Source organism: Marmota monax, unplaced genomic scaffold, assembly GCF_021218885.2.
Source record: "Marmota monax isolate L192 unplaced genomic scaffold, Marmota_monax_Labrador192_F-V1.1 WCK01_AAM20220418_F8-fsc00074, whole genome shotgun sequence".
Classification (NCBI taxonomy): Eukaryota; Metazoa; Chordata; class Mammalia; order Rodentia; family Sciuridae; genus Marmota; species Marmota monax.
In genome coordinates, this window is record NW_026694232.1 from 1,879,361 (window position 1) to 1,902,415 (window position 23,055).

A 23,055-nucleotide genomic window follows, 5' to 3' on the forward strand; every position below is an offset into this window, starting at 1 on the left:
GCTTCCCCTAGTTAATTTTAACAAGTCTCCCCCCTTTTTAGGCTCCAAACAAAAATCTCTATATGTGATTTAGAACCCTATTTTTCAGCATCAACGGCTGTGTTTGGATGTGTGTGTATGTGTATGTGTGTGTGTACCTATATCCATTCATTCATTCACTCACTCATTTTATTGTGTGTCTACTATGTGATAAGAACTTAGGTGCAAACAACAAAAAATGACTGTGACCAGTTTGTGAATTTAGGGATGTGTCCATGTGTATCTTTATAGGCATAATTTTAAACATATATCTATTCCATAGCAACATATGATTTTTTTTTGGTAAGTAAAAAAGTCTACCATCATTTTTTAAAATTTCTTTAAACTCTATAGCTAACTCATTTTCAACAAAGAATTTAGCAATCAGACATGAACAATGTGGAGCCACTATATATAACTTTATGATATAAGAGTAATTTTATGATAATAGCATTTTTGAGCTAGATTTAATGTTTCTTTCTCTGTAGAAGTATTGTTATTGACATTTAGAAAATAAACTTTAACAAAAAAAGCAAATTATCTAATGGAGGAATTAGCAATTCTTATTTATTTTTCATATGCGTATGTGAGCTGTTTTTAACAGTTGAGAACACTCAATTTTAAAAATTCTTATTCATCTTTCTTAGTTAATAAGGTAGACAATTTATTTCTTGGCAATATTTCCTCTAAAAGTTTATTTACCATCTGAAAAAATTTTGTTTTGTAAATTGAAATTCTAATTAAAGATCAAATGTTTCATTAGTGGGAAGTTTCATATTAGAAGATAACAGGATTATCAATGGTGCAGAAATAAATGTAAAATAGGAATGTATGCTTTTATTTCTACTATATCACATAAGTTAAGAGAATTTGACAAAAAGTATCTTTGAATTCTTATGACTTATTTATGTTTCTACAAAGGCACAAATTTAATATTCCCATTTTTCCTTTATTACTAATGATAGGTACTTTTATTTTTCATTTGAATTACTTTATCATAATATTTTCCCCTGATTTTAAGGAGACAATCTCTCAATAACAAGATCTAAAGTTTCTTCTGCAAACAAAAAACAATGTCTGAAGCTATTTTTTATCAATTTCTAAATAACATTGTTTTTACCAATATATAAGTCATACTATAGAGAATAAGAATTTTATGATATAAAAAATCTATAGTTTAGGGCTCCTGTAAGAATTGAATTGTGCCCCACCCCCATCAAAAATACATACTTTGTATCCAAATCCCCTACATGACTGTATTGGGAGGTGGGACCTACAAGATAGTAGTTGAGGATAAAGGATGTCATAAGGGTGGTACCCTTATCTGATTGGATTAGTGTCCCTATAATGAGACACCAGTGGGGTGCGGGTAAGTGCATGCTTGTAATCCCAGCCCCTCAGGAGACAGAAGCAGGAGAATCTCAAGTTCAAAGCCAGCCTCAGCAAAAGTGAAAGGCTAAGCAACTCTATGAGACCCTATCTCTAAATAAAATACAAAATAAGGCTGGGAATATGGCTCAGTGGTTGAGTGACCCTGAGTTCAATTCCTTGGTTATTCCCCCCCCCAAAAAAAAAAGACCAGAGGGCTTAGTCAAAAGCAAGAACCATTTTCTTCTCTCTTTCTCCCCTCCCCATCCCTCTCCACCCCCATGTGGGTGTGGGTGGGGGTGAGGGGGTTGTCCAGGAAGAGAGCCCTCACCAGAAACGGAATTGGCCAGACTCTTGATCTTTGAGTTCTCAGCCTTAAGAACTATGAACTAACAAACTTCTGTTGTTTAAACTGCCCACTTTGTGGTATTTCGTAATGCAGTCTGAGCACAGGAAGACAATCTAATTCTTGGAGATCCTGGTTTGAGAGTCGTTGGGTGAAATAAAGAATATGTGATTTTAACAAGAATGTTTGCTCTTGAGGTGGAATTGGTAGGTTTAACTCAACTGTGCTGTTGGAGATTTCTTCTTCAGTGACTGCCAAGTGTTCATTGTCCTTGGTAAAATACCCTCCTGAAAGGTGTCTAAAGAAAATCTGTTCCACTCTTGAATTAAAGTCACAGAACTTGGACAGATTATTTCATCTCTCTGAGGCTAACTTTCCTTATCTCTGAAATGGTGACAGTGTTATCTGAGAAAATGGCATATTATATGCACAATTCCAGCATATGGGAGAAACTTATTGAATGTGTTCTTGTTCTTAGGCGCAGTATGTTTCCAACAATTCTGAAGCTTGATCTATTACATTTCCTCATCATAAGATCAGAGCCCTGTTAACAAGTCATTGATAAACAATGTCTTTGTGTAAATTATTTGCTTATTTAAGCATTTCATGGCACTCTTATCAAACAAAAGATAACCCCTCTGAATTGGTTTCAGAGGAGTAAGATGAAGGAAGTCAAATTTCTATGGTTTCTATTTAACAATTTTTGTGATTTATGTCACTTAGATTAAAAACCATGGAGCCACTGATAAATGGAATGCCAATTTTTAATGTTTTGGTTTTTAGTCTTTGCTAATTGTCTCGTTGATGATTCCTTCTAATTGCGTATTTTACCATAGGCAGAAGGTAATTGTATTTTGACCTGAATTTTTAAAGTGTGCCAGTTTTCTGCTTAGCTGTTTAAATGTAGCCTATGACCCTTTGATATTATCCCAATAACTTGATTTCTTTTTTACATGGGATCAAATATTATTCCCTTTTTAATTGTTGCTATTTTCCAAGCTATTTGTTCCTAATTCAAAAGTTAATATATAGAATTTTAATGAAAAATTAACACAAAGAATTTTTAATATTTGTTTCTGGTTGAAAAAAAATTAAATAAAGAAGGGACTAAGTTCCATTTCACTCTGCATCTCTCAGAAATTCTCATTGGAAAAACTGTGGTGCACAGAAGTTAAATAGCTCAATAAATACCCAAATACTTAGGTTCTAATAGAGACCATGAGGGTATGACTCAATCCCTGGCATTTGGACATAAGTTAAAAATAGTACTAACTAGTTGACTGGATGATTTTCTGGTATGACAGAACAAGTACAATAAGTATAGGTTCTCTGTAGCAAATAGAATATGCAGAAATAAATGGATTGTCATTTTATCATATCATTGTATATTGATTTGTGCTTCAGAAAAATTCAATGTGTATTCTTGCAGCTGTGATTTTCAGTTTGCTTGAAGGTAAATAGGAAAGATAAATTTTTTTATTGCCTGTCAAACACTGAGAACATTGAGACCTTCAGACTTTTCTAATTATTGATTTTTAGTAGTAGCCCCAAATGGGTAAGACAAAATAGATTGATATAATGAAATCTGTATTGAGAAATACTTTTATGAAAAAATGTCTCACATGCTAAAATAGTTTAATATGTTAACTCATGCTATTTATGGAAGATGAATTGAGGACTTCCTTCACGGAAATTATCATTGTGGATTCAAGCCATTGGTATTTTCTAATGCCATAAATATTTTTTGTAGTTTTGGTGGTTTTGTGAGTGTTATATCTGGTGGATACAGCAAAAAGTCACAGTGTAGACTATATCCTCTCAAAGCAGTAAGATTTTTCCTCAAACTCTACTAAATATGAAAAATATGTTCATTAACATAACCAGCTGAGTAATGGCCCTGTTTTAAGATGCTGTCACTAAATCACAAATAATTAGTATGAAGCTTAGAAATTTGAAATGAAAAATATGAATTCTCTCATTTTTGCAATGCAATCATTAATATTATGTGATCATTTATTTAATCAGGCTTTTAAAATCATAGATCAACAGTTATTTATATGGTAATAACATCAGCAAACTCAAGAATTATATTAAAGGCAATGATTTAATCACATTTTAATAGGAAGAAAATTATAATGGAAAAACCATACTGACAGAAGCATTTTTAACAATTAGGTGTTTTTTTTTTTTTTTTTTTTTGGCAAATCCACTTGAAAGTACAGCTTAACTTTTCAGAAATCTTGCATAAGATATGATCATTTCAGTTTAAGACCAATGAGACAACAGTGTATGCCAGACACCTAGATGAGGAGTATGTAATGGGTCCTTCATCAGGAATCTCCCTGTGCTGGAACTGAAACTGGCAGATGGAGATATATATACATACATACATACATACATACACACACACACACACACACACACACACAAAGAGACCAGTCCAGTTAAGGCCTTAAGAGTTGCAGAAAGAGATTACAGATTGCTCTTGGATTTGAAGTGGAGAAAGGGTATAAATAAGTAGATAACAGAGAAAGATAATTCACAAGTAGGTATCATTTGAAACAGGCTTTGTTGTAATTAGTATTGTTTTTGCATACGCAAATGAATGTGATGGCAAAATAAATATGTCATGCCACAAATGGTGTCTACCATAGATTTACCCATCTCTCGCCAGTGGTATTCACATGTTGTTCTGGAAGCAGAAATCATTTTTGATATGAAACTTCTGTGGAAGCCCTTTGGATAAAACTGGTTGAAGTGCATTAGCTTCAGCTGAGAATGGTGGAAAGTTAGAGGTCTGAAGTATCCCTCTCCATTTTGTTTACTATTTACCACCAGTAACTCCTTTCATCAACATGTCTCTAGACATGTGCTGTAATTTGAAACACTGTATTATGATTGTTGGAATGTGTAACAAGTATTATTTTAATAACAGAAAGTATAGTTGAAAGAAGTCATTTTGGCTAATGGAAATATCTGTGTGATGGACCCTATAGGTTGGTATTTTTCAAGGAGTAGAAAAGGGCTAATACACCACAGGACTGCTATTAGATCTTGAGAAAGTCGTGAATCTTTTTACATTACAGAAATGTAACAATGAGTGATATTGACGTAGAGTAGAATATATATATATATAGGTATGGGATAGTAGGAATTATAACTGAAATGGTAATTTGGGACAATATTCTAAAGTCTTGGAATAATAGACAAGTCCATGTGCTAGTATAGCTTGTATTCTGCACAACTGTATCATTCATAGTCGATCATCATGTGGACAATCTGAGCAGCTATGCACAGTGATTGTGCAATTGAGGTTTTTGCACTTCATCTGGATAAAATGAAGTATCATTGAATTTCTTCAACTCTGAGAATAATATAATCCTTGTTGAACCTAAAAAAAATAATCTTCAATATTTTGTAAAATGACTCAAATTCCAGAAACATGAATGTAAAACAAACCAAACTTTATGGTCTCTTAGAAGAATATATTAAGTTTTTAATTTCTTTAGGAGAGAAAGAGCAAAACAAAAATGACTAACACTCTTTTCTCAAGTGACCAGAATAATTGTTAATAGCATGACAGAAATAGAAAAGTTGTATATTTCATAATTAGGATCAGGTAAGAGACAGAATTAGTTCTTTTTTGATTCTTTCAATTACTGCACATAATTTCACCATATTAAACATCAATTTGTCTGTAATTATTACTCCATAGCTTTAACTTTTTCTTTTTTTTCCTCTCTTTCAGGCTGAAGTCATTGATGTGAGTTATGGAACAGCAGATGATTTAAAAATGATTAAAAAAGTCAAAAATATAACAAATCAGATTGCACTCCTGAAATTAGGAAAATTACCTCTACTTTATAAGGTTGGTCCAATGGCAGTTCTTTTGTTATAGGGTGAATACTTTTTATTTGTTTGTTTGTTTTTTTGCTTTGTTGGAGTCATGAGCTTTTGAGAGTATGGAGTTTGTGTGTGTGTGTGTGTGTGTGTGTGTGTGTGAGAGAGAGAGAGAGAGAGAGAGAGAGAGAGAGAGAGAGAGAGAGAGAGAGAGAGAGAATGGCATAAAAGGTCATAGATTGTCACAGGAAGATGACTTTTTCCAAAATAGAATATTCTAAATGAAGTGATTTATATCCTTAGTCCTTAAAACAGAGGTTACCTTAAGCTGAGCCTTGTTGCGTTTGTGGGACCTTGATAAAATTAGCGTGCTCTTCATAATAGCACCTGTCTGTAAAGGAAAACCACAGCATCCTCTTCTCATGACAAATGTGAAATTTGTAATCTATTATCCAAACTGACTAATTACCTTTTGCTTCATGTTACACAAGTATCTAGTTGATTTATACTCCTTAGTGATTGATTTTGTCAACTGTATAACTTCACAGTTACTAACTGTGCTCAAGAATTTAATTAAAATATAATAGGCTAAGGAGAAGCAGAATTTTGATTTATTTTATTTAAATAGAAGTTTATTAACACTCATCCTCTAAATGCATTTACATAATTAAAGCATCTCAATCTTACTATCTGATAATGAAGCACCACAATAGAGAGCCATGGCTGCTCATTCTTACCTCATTTCCTTTTTCTATTTAAGAAGAATGGTCAATGTATTCATATCACTGGAAATCCCTGGTTCTGAAGATAAATTAGATTTCTCCTCATTCAATCTTAAATGAGCTTTGCTAATTCCCTGGTCCAGAAATGTTTCCAGAAATCTCTTGGCACACTGTATTAGGAAAGAAGAGAACATTCTGTACCTATTTTTCATTGTTGTTCAAAGATGTCACTTCACTTAAATCTGATAGTGCCTGATTATATATAAGTGGCCAGAATTTTTAAATATTCTTGAAAATAAAATACAAAATGAAATTATTATTTCCTATTGCATAATTTTCTAATATATTAAATGCCTTAAAATAATCATATTTTGATCCAGCACTCTCATATTAAATGTATTCTATTCTGGGAAGGGGAAAGAAGTGATAAACAATCATGATTAATGATGTGACCAAATATTAAAAATTATGCTACATTTGTCCTGCTAAATACCACACAGCTATTAAAAGTAATAAAGTAAAAATCATCATAAATCAAATAAGTTATAAAGAGAACATTTAAAATAAATAATGACTTTATTATTATTGCCTCTGACAGAAACACTGTTATGATATGGGATAGATATTTTTCTAAACATGTTTTATATGTTATCACATTAACATTCACAATAGTCATAATGTCGAAGTGGGGGCTATTATTATCTTCAATTTTCAGATAAGGTAACTAAGGTAGAAAAGTGATGACTAATTGACTCAAAAGACAGAGATGTAGTTAAAGGAAATTCTCAGGACTTCCACACAGGAAGGCTCATCTCAAATCCTGAGTTTTTAAGGCCTGTGTATGTTTTGGTGGTAGTGGTGTGGTGTTGTTGTTGGTGATGGTACATTCGTGCATGTGTTCGTGCGTGCGTTTATTTTGCTACAGTAAATCATTAATAGGTAATCAAGATGATAAATTAGAATTTTTAAACTGATACTCTAAGGTACAGAGTGGCATGTCAAAATCTGCTACCAAATATCAATATTTCAAATGAAATAACTAAAAATAGATAGAAATATTGCTAAGTCCCTCACTCATACCTGGGATATAAAAGGTTTTGGAATTGAAGAGCAGAGGTTTTATGGAGAGTTAAAAAGTTGTATAGGAGGTTCCACTGTACCACTGGGGACAGGGACTTCAATGGAACACATGATGGGCTTAACACCTATTCCCTTCAGTGTGGAATACAGGGTAGACTGATGGATAAATCTACTTGAAAAATCTAAAGGTAAGAGATTAGCTTGCTAAGGTGTTAATAAATGAGCATAAAAAAGTATCAGTGTTGGGTTGGCCTGTGTCCCTGAGTTGGCAATAGAAAAATCTCCATGTATTCCTAGTAAGTCAGATGGAGCCACATGACAGAACCAGTGTCATCTCCTTTCATTCTTGCCACTTGGATTGTTGATGCATAAGTCAGCCACAGGGCACATTAGAATTGCATTTGTTCCCATCAAGGAAACTACAATAGAGGCTGCTTCAATGAATTCACAATGTATCCACAAGGCCCAAAGGCAGCTTAAAATATCTGTGAGCCCCAGATAGCCTGTAGATCTCTTAGGACAGGAATAGTACAGTCAGAAAAAAATCATACCCAATGAAGCTTTTAATATTTCCCACCCCATGTACTAAATGTATTCCTGTCCCTCCAACACTAGAGGGAATTTTAAAATGATGAAATTTTAAATGAAGGGTACAGATTTGAGACATTCTAATTACTTAAGACTGGTAACTCAAATTGATTATAGGGCTTTTTATTGCCAATAATCATAAAAATAATGGGAAGGTCCAAGTTGTCTTCTAGGACTTAAGAGAAAAAAATATTCCTGTTTGAGTATTTTTAGAGGGGGCAGTGTCATTGCTTTGGATATAGATATATTACACAAAGCCCTGCTTGTTCAACCTATCATTACTATAATGTGTATGTTAGGGGATAATTATATAATTGGGTAGGTAGAATTATGAACGATTTGACTTCTTTTTATTTTTCTGCATTTATAATTATTCTAAATGATTGTGTATATATTTTGTAAGCAGAAAGCATGCCTTTAAAATTTCAAGTTAACAAATTTTAAAAAAATCAAGTTAAAATAAGACCCTAAAAAGTTTTTTTTTTCCTAATAGTGCTTATAGGCCAATTATTCAAAATCCTAACACCAAATATATAATGGATTAAAATAAAGCAACTTTCTTTGTGTTAGTTTCAGAGGATACTTGTATTATGAAACCCTTTGATTCGTTATAAAGTAGTGTTTTATATGGAATAGGAAACAACAAGAACCTGGTAATACTTTCCTGATAAACCTATGAATAAGTTTAACAAAGCATTGTGTGCAGAATGTCCTTCCAGACAGAGCCTTGCTAAACACTCTTCATTATCTTCTTGACAGAGGGACAGGGCATACCAAAGCTTTGTATGTACATTAGTACTGAATCTATTAATACACATTCACATGGTAAAGAAGAAAGAAGCATGGGTCAGACAGGATTCTAGAGCAAAATTTCTGCTGAGCTTGCCTCACCTGTCCATCAAGTATATTCTGGGTCTGAAATTCAAATGTGAGGTCATACAATTGACATTAAAATGGCATAGAACTAAGTGACTTCTTTGTGAATCACAATTGTTAATTATGATTCTAAATGAACATTTGGTATGGGAACGTGCAGCTGAATGGGTAAAGAGAAAAGTTAATCTTATTTTAGCTGAGCAGTAGTTACTAAATCACAGTTCAAAAAGGAATTTGGAAGGGAATCTGTGAATCTAAGATAGGGAGGGCAAAGAGGAAGCATAATTGGTACATTAAATTATCTCCTAAAATGAATAGAAAATAACCTAGAGCTGAGAAGGAGATCTTTTTAGTTTTATCATGAATTCCAAATGTTAATTTAATTTCATTGAAGTGATTGGTGAAAAAATACCCCCACTGTGTGCCAGGAAAGGTGTAACACAGTGGCATTTAGATGTATGCCTTGATATCCACAAATATTGCTGCAGATAACTCAAATGAGTTCTCTGGAGCTCTGCGCTAGTTTGCTGTAGCTTAAACTATAGAGGACAGGCTTTGGGTTCATTTTAGATTTATATTTATAGTAGTTTATTTTAAGGGTAAGTACTTTTGTTTATTTAAACCTTTAGGGCAAAATAGTCTTTTAGTTGTCATAATGGACTCAAATTTCTCTCACTGACATTATGAGACATAGTAATGTGGACCCTGAGACCTTCATAAATTCTCAAATTTCTAGAAAGAACTCTCCCACGAAATTTATTTTTATAAAATACAATAAAATTTGACATTCTTCTTGTGACCATTTTTATAAAAACAATAAGAAAAATATTGTAAACTCTATGACACCTAGAAATACATTAAACCTTACTGAAAAGTGAAGTCTACACCATTCTCTAGTTTCTACCACACATTAGTGCCATGTCTTGGAGTCATTTTTGTATGCAATAAAATCACAAATGAATGTATCTTAATCATGCCATTTGTGTATTGTGAAATTACACAAAACTCCACAAATGCTTTTACTATTTTATATATGGAATAATGCATATCACATTCCTACTACTGTCATATCCTAAGATGTAAAAGATTGGTTAATTTTTTCATTATTTTAATACACACTTGTAACCCTTTGAGATTTTTTTGATGATACAGGAATCAAGGAGATATTTTTAGTTTCTTGAGAACAAAGTATTTTCTATCTATTCATCAGGTAATGTTTTTATCTAATCATAAATAGGAACAATGAAAGAGAAATGCTTTTTAGATCTGTGCCTATGTTGTTCTAAATATTTGGGCCCTGTATGACTTATCACAGGTAAGCCCAGAAATCATGTTTAGATGGGAAAGCCTTTGAGAAGAGTCTGGGGAAAAAGAAAAGTGGGAAATAAACAATTTCTATGTATTTCTCCTGTCAAATATGTAGATTGCTTACTATAAATTAGGAAGGAGTTGTATTATTTAAAGAAAAGACAAATTCATATTATTTTAATTTTAAAATTAATCCAAAAAATGATTAAAGTTTAAAACATGAGGTGATGGTTGAGAAAATATCTATAAATATTGATTACATATACTTAATATTCAAAGATTGGACAACTGGAAAATTATTAAGAAATCCAATAGTTCTGGTAAAGTTAGTGGTGAGTAGAGTGCCACTTAAAATTAATTTTCATGAAACATTTCCATACTTGTCAAATTAGCTGAACTATGAGTTTCATTTATTTCAATTTCCTCTTATTTCTCAAAACATTTGTTTAATCCCTATGGTAATCGCACTCAAAAGAATTGTTGTTTTCTTTGTTCTAGTTGACAAAAAGCAACATTTACTCTATGTCACAGAAGTTTAGATATAGTTGAACTCAAATTTAATTTATTTGCTTAAAATATGTATGTATTTATTTATTTAATATAAAAATGTTGTGTGTAAAATAAAGTTCTTGAAGATAAAATGCTCATGATTTGTGATACATATATATGTGTGTATAATGTTTATGTGTGTGTATATATATCTATATATACACATTACACATACATATACACACAGCATATAAATAGACAAACATACACATAGTGAGGCTAAGAAGATATGAAAGAAAAGAAAAATAGTTTTACTGTTAAAATTTTTGGTATATCACCATTTTTCCTGCTATGGAGGAACCTAGAAGATCTCTTTAAGTGGCATTCTCTGAATATTTTAGATAATATTCAGAGAATATGTTTAATTAAACAGTGTTTAATTCTGTGTCATTGAATAATGCTTTTAGGTATGATTCTGTATATGAAGAAAGACTTGCTTCTTTATTTCTTAAGACAATTTTTGATGGCGTTTTGTGAACAAAAGTAAAAAGCAAACATTATCCTGATTCTTTGAAAGGATATGCTTGTTCACTGAATTATTTAATAAGGCACTTCATACCCAATTCTCAGAAGTAATTACAAAAGACCAATAACCTCATATATTGTAATTCTAAGACTGAAGAACTTTTCTGTTTGTCATGGGAAACATGGCCAGCTTCCGGACACAAAATCACAAAACAATAGTTTAATGAATTTTAAAGTGAAATCTGCTGTTTTCTTGTTCAGAATTCTTCCCATTTTCCACTGACTCACTTAAGTTACTTTTCAAAATGAGTTAGACCAAATATTTCTTTATCTTCAAAGTTATTTTTTGTTTAAATATGACTTTGATCATAAGGTTACATTGAAAAGATTTTACACGATGCCATTTTCTGCCACTTAGCAATCCAACTTTAGGAAAGCGAATGTAGAGCAAGAATAAATAATCAAATGCCTCACATTCTATTTCTAATATCAAAGTATATTTCAGGCTTCAAACAAAACAGAAATGTGTATACAAATCCTCAAAGTTTATTACAAATTAACCACATAATTTAGAAGTCATGCATACGTTTAACCTACATGATAATCTAATTTAATTATGTATTTGGACCATTTGAAATATGAAGTCACAGCAAGTGTCATCATGTTAGAAGGGTTTACTTTTGCATATCTTATTGTAATATAATTTGCTTAAATACTCTCTAAGTATTCATGTAAGTTTTAGAGGAAGAGAATTGGAGAGAGTGGGAGAGGAAAAAAAGAAGGAAGAAAAACAGGGAGGGAGGCAGAGAAATAGGAGTTAATCCTTTCTAATTTAACTCCTAAAGCTACACACTTCCCAGATTTTTAAAAATATATATTCCATGTTGTTTTAAAAATTGAAACAATAAGCTCTAGACATATGTTAATTTTTTGGTAACACACAGTCCACACAGGACTCACCCAAATATGTATTCATACATATTAGATATTATTAGGATTATTACTGCTATGATATACTGACCTATTCTTTTATGTTTTATTCTCTTGCCCATTCCTCCTGTTTTGCAATTATTACATTATTTCTGCTGTTGATAGTCTTCCCAGGCCTTCCAATTTTTTTGTACTTGCTCTGGGCTCTACAAATAGCTTGTTTTAAGTAGTGAAACACAACATTATAGGATGCCAAAATAGTATAAATTAACTGAAGTTAAAGTTTTTCTTTCTACTTGATGGTAATGTGACCTCTGAATGTTGTCTATAAATGCAAATCTAAAATCTTAAGTTTTTTTCAAATCTATACCATGATTAGAAAATAATCTCAACTCATGAGATTATGTGAAGATTAAATCTGAAATGCATGCATGATAATTCTTTCATACATATTAGATATTATTGGGATTATTACCAAATACTTAAATTCTAAAGAGAAAGGGGAATTTAATGATTTAATTACAGGGAAATGTGACAGAGCACTCAGAATTTCTAAAACTGAACTGAAAACAGTACTATGCTTATTTGACAAGTCAATTGCAGAAAAAAGTTTTCTCACATTTTTGCATTAACAATAAAGATTACGGTTGGTACCATGTAGCATAATTTGAATCTTTGAATTATGCAAAATAATTGAAATCTTTATTTATCCATGTGGAATGAATGCACAGGTAGGGAAATGAATGTTAACAATAAATATACCTTGACTTTTAGTTATAGATAAATATAATTGGTCATCTAATATAACAGTTCATGGTTTAGATTTTTACCTTGCTCAATTCTTTTTTTAGCTATAGATTGTATTGAGGTGATGAAATTATATAATATTAAGAAAATACTATTGTAGAAATTTAAAATACATTTATAGAGTAATAGTATAAATATGTAATATAAAGTTTAAATTTATCTTGAAAGTTGAGGTTCCATGTTTCATTCAAAGAACATCATTAAATTGCCTATCTCATAAAGTTATAATAAAATTAATTACAATAATACTGATAGGTACTTAACATAGTTCCTAGCATATACCTAAGTGTAGGCTAATATTTAATTTAGTCATCCTAAAATTTTTCAAATACTGTATTTTCTCCTTTCCAAGTGGTTATCATTCTATGTGGTCAAAATCTAATATTTTATCATTAGTTTAATGGCATAAGCTCTTTCTTATCTGTTTTATTTTAGACATTTTTAAAATAATTATACAGTTGAAATTTGAACTTGAGATCTTCTTACATATTTAAATTTAGAATATCCTAAAACCAACTTGATGGTGTCACATAATTCCCTTTACTTCTGCATTGATATTTAAAAAATAAATGTAAAATGATATTTTAAAAGTAAAAGTAAAAAATGACTAAAACACTTGGATCTATGCTATTTGTTATTCACTATATATGGCTATGAGTTCTCTTCTTTTTTTAACCATTTCTTGAAGAAAAATTGATAATTATTATAATCTTGCCAAGGAAAACATTGGAAAATAATACTAAATACTATTTTAGGTTTTACTAATCTGTAGCTATAAAATATATAGGAACAGTTATATTACTTCTTGAGGTACACATTATTGAAAATTGAATATTTGAGAAAAAATTACCTCTCTAAAATTTATGCAATTAAAATTATAGCTATAGAATGCACTGTCTGGTTTTGAATTCGATGTCCTTTTTTATGACAAATTAATGTTTAATAAGCTGTAAAACTTTATCTTACTCTACTAGCATAAAATATTCTTCACTTGAACATTGAAAAAACATATCCTCAATAAAATATTATTTTAATAAGTAATTATTTACATCTTAATTTATTGTCAAAATGTTCATTAAATAGCTTTTAACTGAAAATATATACTTGGTATATTTATAGAAAAGCTATTGGGATAGTTTTACAGCCCATACATATTATAATTTTTATGAAAAGATTTTGTGTTTTAATAATGAGGAGTTTGAAAAAAGCCTTTATATTACAGGTCAAAATTTACTTTTTATTTACTAGATTTATAATTCCAATTTTATTTTGTTTACATTTTTTATTTTTAATTTTCTCTCACATTTCAATTTAGGTTATGCCCAAAATCTCATTTAGTATAAAAAATTTTTATGAATTTTCTTAAGTTAATTCTAAATCCATAATTATTTAAATATAAGAATCAACTAATATCTAATTTTTAAACACTACACTAAATTATTCTAATCATTTTATCATAATCTAATATTTTAAATCAATTTTATATTCAAATTTTTAGAAAAAATTGATTGGATTTTGTAACCTACAAAAATGTGTTTTATAATAAATGGCAGACAAATTTAGAGTGATATTCACAATTAAGAAAGAACTACCAGCAAATTCTTCTAAGAATATCCTGTTTAGTCTTCAATTTTCAGTTATAATTTTCTTCATGTTTTAATCTAAGGCAGCTCCCTTCGAAGATAGCAAACTACATGGCAGAAAATGCTTTATATTAAAACAAATTTAAAGAGTTTGGGGTAAAGAGCAGGATAACTTTCACTGGAAACAAAGTGAAATATGGCTATAAAGATCTTAATTTGAGTGATAGTTGACAAGAGAAATAAAGTGTATTCATTTGTATTTTAAAAATATTCTAGCATGACTTACAAAATAATGTGAATGTTTTTCTTTTATTTTGTCTGTCTTCATAATTTTCACTAATTCATTACAAGAGAGATACAATCTATTTTAAAAATATACACCATACATAAATAAGGCAAATGCCTAGTTGTAGTCTGCACACAAGGGTGTGGTTTGCTTCTACATTCAGCCTGTAACACTCTACTGTATACACTGCTAAAGTGCATCTTTCTGATCCACATCAGGTTATGAGTGATTCACGTTTCATAAATCCTTCAACACTCAAACTCTGCTAAATTTATTTTGTCAAATTTTTTTAACAAAGGTAAATTATGTTTGGATAATAATGATTTAGTGTTGAGACTATTTGGGGTATGAATATTATACCTGGGGAAATGAGGCTAGTAGTAAGAAGAAGTAACTACACATTTGAATTCTTCATAATTCTGACATGAGTGGTCTTCACATGTATGTTTTCATCAATTTTTTTTCATCTGTACTTATGACAAATTTCCTATGTCATATCCCATGGGTATAAAATCTGAACAGAAAAATGGAAGTTGAATTCCCGCTTTACCACTTAATTGCTATACCAAGACTTTTACCTCTATACTACTTTATTTTCTTCCTTGTAAAACCAGTTAAACAACAGTGTTGTCTTTGTCTTTCTTCATGTTTAGTAAATGCTTGGCAAATGTTCATCAGTAATATTGCATATTATAAGTATGATAACATATTATAAGTATAATATTGCATATTATAAGTAGAAACAGCTCCTATTTCAGAGATTTTTGAAAACCATAATTGCTTGAATAGTATCTGTACATTACAGATACATTACCTCCTGTAAATTGTCCTAATGCAAAAATGCCTGTATCAGTAGGAATGGACATTGCTCTGAGTTAGGGTGAGTGCTTTAATCCATATCCTACCTTTATCTCATGGGGGAATTAGGGTTATCATTCCAAAACCAGTGCTCTTTCTGTTCCCCACAATTGTTAATTATTTGTGTTAATAAATGAACTTCTACTTTAAGATAGCTTTGCTCAGACATTAACACCACTGTGTCTGCAACTAAACTATGTTTTCAGATTATATTCAAATGGTTCAGAATGAAAAAAGATACATAATGATAAAGGAAATGTAAAAAATTAATAACTTGTGAAATTAGTGGATTGTTTTGTGAGTGTTCCTATGAGTTTTTGTTTCTGTTGGATCCTATAAAATAAAAATTTCAAAAAAAAAATTGTTGGAGAGGGCACATAACTGGGATTCTCATTTGGTGCCTGAAAAAGCCTCTAAGTTTTAGCACTAATTTAGCTCTTCCCCTCTTGCATGGGAGCTAATTGAGTGGTTACAAGGAATTCTCTACATTTGGACAGGATTTTTCATTTATGTGGAGAGTCTCAGTCAACTTCTGCTCTTAGTCAATCAGGCATACTAATCAGAAGATTCGGGTTTCCCGAATTAGCTGTCCAGAATCCAACTTGACTAAAAGTAGAAAATACCACTTGATATTCTCTTCTTCGCAAATTGTGGTAAAAATCAACCTGTGGGGTAGATATGGTCATTACAGTGAAATCACTCTTCATCCAAATTGACTTTTTATCAGATTACTGACAGCCAGGAAGACATAGCCTCAGGCCCCTAAACAAAAGAATTCGGAACATGTATTGGTGTCCAATTTGTTCCCTACCAGAGTGCCTGGTGAAATCATAGGGCACTTGTATATCTGAGCTCGTTTATTATTAGAGAAAAGTTCTCATTAACTTCTTCGAGAAAGTGTTGCCATTAAATCTTATTGTGAATGAGAAGAATTTGTAACTTGAAAATGTTTATGAATATTTCATAAGAATCGTCTTAGGGTGCATGCTTGTGTGTGATAGCCTGGCAAAGGTTGATAGATATGTGAAGTATTGTAATGACTTGATGGATGCCTATGGAATGTTTAATGGAAAAGTGCAGAGTGCCTGCTGGGCGGCTGTGAACATCTTCCAGTGTTGTAATGATTTAGTTGCCTGTTAAAATCCTTGCAGGGGAATAGCTTCTAATTAACGAATTGAAATAATAGGATTTTTTTTTTCTTATTTTAGATAGGCCTATAAGAAATATGTTTGGGACTAAGGTTCAGTGATTTTTTTCTTTCTTTTTATTAAGACACATTTTAAAAATATATAGACGAAGAAAGTATTTCTGAATGAATAGGTATGCATTTTTCTCCCTCAGGTGGAGATTCTATATAATTGCATTTGCTTACTGCTTTGTTGTCTCAGAATCCCAAGAGAAGGTCACCCAATTTCAGTTACAGCATAAGTAGTTTTGACCAATAGCAACAAAGAAATACCACAAGGTATTTAGACAATATCATTAAAGAAAAATAACAAAAACAATAAGTAAAACAACTTACTGAAAGATAAACAAAATTGAAATCTTTCCCAGGCAATGTTAATTAGTAGATTATCAGGTTTGGTTTGGTTTGGTTTATTTAAAAATGAATAAAAAAACTGAGAAATGGTTACAAATAATCAGGGAATCTGGAAAGTGAGTTAAGTTTCTTATTTGTGAGTTATTAAATATGAAGAAAAGAAAACTGAGGAGAAAGTGAAGAATAGCCCAGAATACGAAATGGAATGGGTTATAATTAGGACTTGAAAGAAGCTCTGAAGGAATCTCCATATTGCAGAGGTTAAGGGTATAAAATACTTAAGTCAAATATTTTCTTATGTTATGCATAATTTATTTTATAAAATAATAGTAGTAAAATACTGGGAAAATATTCCATACATTGTTCTTTTGTTCTATTTCTAGAACATCTAGAATAATTAATGCCTTATGATTACTAATCTTTTAAAATCTTCCACAATCCATCACTAGGTGTAGAAGTGGGTTTCATATATATTGTGTACTAGCTTTTTGTACTTGTCTTTATTCCACTTTAACCACTGGTAAGAAAACTTTTCAAGCAAAAATAGGAATGCCCAGAATAGTTTTATGATCTAAGACGATATGGAATTTGTCCTTTTTGGAGGCTGGGGCCTTGGCATTAATGAATTCATTCAGTTCATTTTAGTAGAATTTAAGATGTTGGACTGTTCCTTTTAACTTATGGTAAATTCTATACTTTTAAAAAAGCCTATTCCAGGAATGCATCAATTAAGTATGTCTATTTTAGAAAATAATCAAAGGAATATTTTTTGTCTATCTTGTTAAAAATCGAATTTCAGTTAAATTATCACATTTTAGTTAAATTATATGCTATATTAATATTTACTATAAAATGAACGTTGTATAGGTGAATTAATAAAATTTTATTTGTAAAATTGACCATTATCTCTGCTACCCTGCTGGGTACAATCCCTGTTGGGACTATATTGGTACTATAAAAAGGATGCTGCCATATTCCTGATCTTCAAAGACTACTTCAGTGACGTCTGGGCCTGATTTTTTTTTTTCTCTTGTTAAAGTCACATGTGCCCTACTGCAATGAAATTGATTATATTTCATTTTATGTTAAGCATCAGTTATGTTGATAATTTCATGATTCCAACTGAAAGAGAACTGACCTAACAATGCATCATATGTGGATTCCCAGAACAAGCTCTAAAAAGCAAGATTTGGGAGCAGTTAATCCTAGTTACCTAGGCCCTGTCAATTGCATGTTTACCAGATAAAATGGAAGGCCAAATCGTTTGAAATGTGCCACCTATGCTTTATGATATCATTCAGTTCTCAAGGAATCTCTATGACAGAGCTAAGATTAATTAGCTTACAGGATCTGATTACCATAGTCCCTGATTTCTGTTAATAGCCATGTTTATCATCTTAATGCAAAATTTGCTTCTAGCAATTTACTTGATCACATAAATGTATGATGCATTGATTCTGCTGCATTTGACATCAGATAAATATTGAGAGTCGAGAGGCTCATATCTACTCTAATATGTCACTTCTGGTTCTGCCTTCTCTATCCCACAAAGCCGATGAAGTCATTATTTTTTTATGTAAAAAATGGATTTGGGAAGATTTAAAAATCACATATGCATCCCATTTCTCATATCAAGTGGGATTTTTTTCAGCTGTAGTTCTAGCTTTGCTATGGGTTAATCAGTTCTACTGTGGTAGTTATCTGACTTTAGGAAAGGCACTGATATTTTGTTTTAAGTATATTCTTTACTAATAGGAAAAATCAATTGTGAAATGTAGCATGTGGGGAAAGTATATATAATCACAGCAATATAGCAATAACAGCACAAAGATAAACTATAGATTAGGGTGAGAAAAGAACCACTGTTTTATATTTCATCTCTACAACATCTACTTTTCATTGATTTCTAAATACTTAGTTCATTTAAATCATGACCCCTGTAATTTAATATTAGATTCAAATAATGATTTTATATATTGTTCATCTCAATTGTAACATATTAGTCTGCATGAGAGCACCACTGTGAACAATTTGCCTGTAGGTTAATGAACATATATAAATGTAAATATTTAATGTAAGTACAAGATAAGTGTTTGATAGAATGCTGCAGTTATTTGTGTATTTATGCACTTGCAATTTAAGTCTCCGCACATATGTCTATAGATGTGAAAATTGACCTGCCTTATTTGTCCTTTTTTAATTTGGTAGAATATTTTCAAGTAACCAAGATAATGTATTATTTTATAAGTATTTCATTTTAAAGTACTTTAATATAATAAACAATGTCATATTCCAAACCCATGCCAAGGATCTTTTGATTACTGCTCTGGTTACTTTTCATATTAGAATCTTTTATTTTTCATTCATTTAAGAAAGATAATCAATAAGGTTTATTCATAATAATTTCTTAATTTTAAGATGATATAAAAAGAAGCTAAGAAACTTGCATAGATTAATAGTTGCTTAAATAAGTGGAAAACTTCCCATTTATTCTCCTTTTTAACCCTGGTACAAGAATATTTTATTATGTATGTTTGTGTTAAGGAATTAGTATTTTCACGATTTTTTAAAATTTATTTGTTCTAATTAGTTATACATGATGGTAGAATGTATTTTGACATATTATATATATATGGAATATAACTTCTCATTTTTCTGGTTGCACATGATATAGAATTATATTGATTGTATAATCTTATATGCACACTGGATAGTAATGTCCAGTTCATTCTACCATCTTTCCTACTCCCATTTCCTCTCCCTTCCCTTCATTCCGTGTGTCTAATCCAAAGTTTTTGTTTTGATGTACATCTATAATGGATATACAGATATATATATATATATATATATATATATATATATATATATATATATATAATTTTGGTTTATTATGTATTTTTAAAAATTAACAAATAAAAATAGTTATATCCTTAAATAATAAACATTTCTTTGAAACTTTTGGATATTTTAAATAAACTAGCTGTGGCTTACTGTAGTTCTGTTAAATATGAACAGAAATGTTTCCCAAAATTTGCAAAATGGCATTTTACTTCATCAAAATACTATTTGAGATGCACATAAACTTTTTAATAACTAAAGGTACCACCATATTTTGAAATGGTGATAAAAAGGACACGTTGGCACTTCAGAAGTTTTTTTTTTTTCTATTATTAGAAAGCAGTCAAGGTACAATGGGGATTGAAATAAAACATGAAAATCAAAGACCAAATATTTGCTGGTAGAAAATTTATTAAGAGAAAACCCAGACAATGTCTGTGAGTGTTCATGCAAAGAGCTTGATAAAGAACCAACACTCACATAAAAATATGAGGTTAATTTCTTAATGTTTTCAGGAAGATCTCAAGATTCTTAAAAATTAAACAATACATTTATATTATTACATATATCTGGAAAATTAAGAGTCTTAAATGGCTTTTCCATTTAAGTGTGGAGCTCTTTTACTGGGACCACTATAGGAAATCAAGCAGTTCACATATTATGGTGCAATATTCACAATGTAGACATCAAGAATTTGTTTATTTTTTACAAACATTTTCTGGCAGATGGCAGTAAAGTATCTCCTTCTAACAAAATCAGTATATTATGACAAAGTTTAGCCAGATGGAAGTCAAGTGTCTTGAGGACACTTGTCTTGTACGCACCTTGTAACACATATGGTTTCTTTATGCATATTAGGAAGGACTCAAAATTTAACCAATATAAAATTATGGCAGTTTCTTACTCTAAATTACTAAGGTCAAATAGGATAATGAATGAAAATTCTGAGTACTATACCTAGTCTTTCAAAAAAATTTATTAGTACTCCTGTTAATATTTATGATAGTAATTATAATAATTTTGCATCATAGTACTGATAGTTAACAAAACCTCTGAAGTCCACTTCCTTTTGCAGAGTCCATGAGTACATCTCTGGCAACCACCAGAAGTTAGCATGGTACTCACAGGATGTGAGTCATTCTAAAGTTATTTTTTTCCGTAGTTATAAATAATACATTTTATCAAAAATGAAACCTCATGAAAAAGCTACTTTACATTTTATAAAAATTATCTCATAATAAATGTTAGCATCCATTAGATAAAGTTCTAAAAAATTGAACAAACATGAGGTACAATATAAAAACAAGATTTATGATAAAGTAATTTTTGATCAGAATTAACTAATTCATTGCTAAGTTTATTCAACCAACAAAGTCTCCATTTCTCTTCCGTGATATAATTAAAAAGCAATTCTAGCTCAAACAAGTATTTTGATAATCCCCTTTCAAATGTATTCTTTAACTCTGTAGCTTTAGGCACCTTTTGGCAAGAAAGCAATGCACATAGTCATGTAAAAATGACAAAGTAGATATGGGAAAAAAAAAAAAACCCTTCCAACAACTTTTAGAATTGCAATAAATAAAAAAAGAAACTTGTATAAATGAAGGTATATATTTAGAGTTATAAGGAAATTCAGTTTTATTTAACATGGAATCTACTTCTTTCGTTGTCCACCCTGAAAAACACAAACTGATTTGAGTAACCTCCTTAGTTACTGGGTCACTTCACCTTCCTCATCTTCAATTCCAGAGGCACTGAGTTATGCTAACTGCTAGTGGATGGACCTAGTTCTTTGAAAAGATGTCAACATGTTTAGGATAGCTCTTAGCAAAAAAAAAACAACAATAATCGTGCAGAATAAGATTTCCAGTATAAACATTCAAAAGACCAAGGGTATAGAAACATTGAAGGTAATATATTTGCTACGTATGGTATTGCCCCCTAAAAGTTTTGTTTCACCTTGGTAAGATTTTAGGTCTGCTATAACAAGTGCCCATAGCTTGACTATTTCAAACCGTTATTTAATTATTTCTTCTTTCTAAAAACGGTAAGGTTATAGTATGATTGTGGATTTAAAACCCAGTAAAGGAGAGTGAAGAAAGCCAACCTTTGTGTCAATCTAGTATAATGGCCATGCTTTCAGAGACATGCTTCTTCTTTCAGTTTTATCCCTTTACAAACTACCTTTCATTAAACAACTAAAGGGATCTTTTTCTAACATAAGTCTAATCATATCAACCCATGCTTAAAACTCTCCAATGCATATTCATTACCACTGACATAAAGACCAAAATGCTTGGTATCACTTACAAATCCCTTAAGAATCTTGACATCTGCATAATTCATTTTGTACAACTTCACTACTTATCAACTTCTTTTAGTTTCTACAATATACCATTTTCCCTCCTGACTCAGAATATTTATTCATTCTCTTTTCTTCTACCTGGGTCTTCTTCCTATTCAAATTCTACTCAACCTTCAGACCTATACTATTACTTCCTTAGGGAGTGTGTCCCTTATCCCGCAGAGTTAATATGCCAGAGAAATGCCAAATCTGTATTTAACTCTAGAACAGCTTCATATTAGCTGATTGAGTAGCTGTGGCTAACTATCTAATACAGTTGAAGTTCAAAGGGACCAGACAATCTCAGCCAGTGTATGATTAGTCAAACCCTGACCAAAGTAATTAATTTTAAAATTATCAGCTTATCCATGGTATGCCAAATTTTGGGATGGATTTAAAGTCTTCCTTTTTCTATAATAGTGTCCCGTTTTAAAATCCTGTTCTGATGAGGTGAATTTATGCTATGCGAGGTAATGTGCTTATGTGACATTTAAATTCACTCATTTCCACAACTCTTTCTTTAAGGTACTATTATATTCACTGTTCAGAATGGTAACCTGACATACTCAGTGAGTAATTATTTTGCAATGATACCTTTTTGTAAATGGCAAAACTTAGAGTGGAGGATTGGAATCCAGGATTTGAAAACTTATGCCCTTTTGTTTTTTCCAAGTTGTAGTAATTCCATCTATATATGCAGGGAAACTTA

The 23,055-nt window shown here is 30.9% G+C and overlaps 1 protein-coding gene across 9 annotated transcripts in view; it reads left to right on the forward strand.

Moving 5' to 3' along the window:
• The window catches only part of Naaladl2 (N-acetylated alpha-linked acidic dipeptidase like 2), a 1,254,678-nt gene that overhangs the window by 725,438 nt on the left and 506,185 nt on the right, over window positions 1-23,055 (forward strand). For all 9 annotated transcript variants that reach the window (XM_058586183.1, XM_058586185.1, XM_058586184.1 and 6 more), the window contains one exon: window positions 5,481-5,600. In XM_058586183.1, coding sequence (XP_058442166.1) covers window positions 5,481-5,600 — 120 coding nt within the window. The remainder of the gene's footprint in view (window positions 1-5,480; window positions 5,601-23,055) is intronic.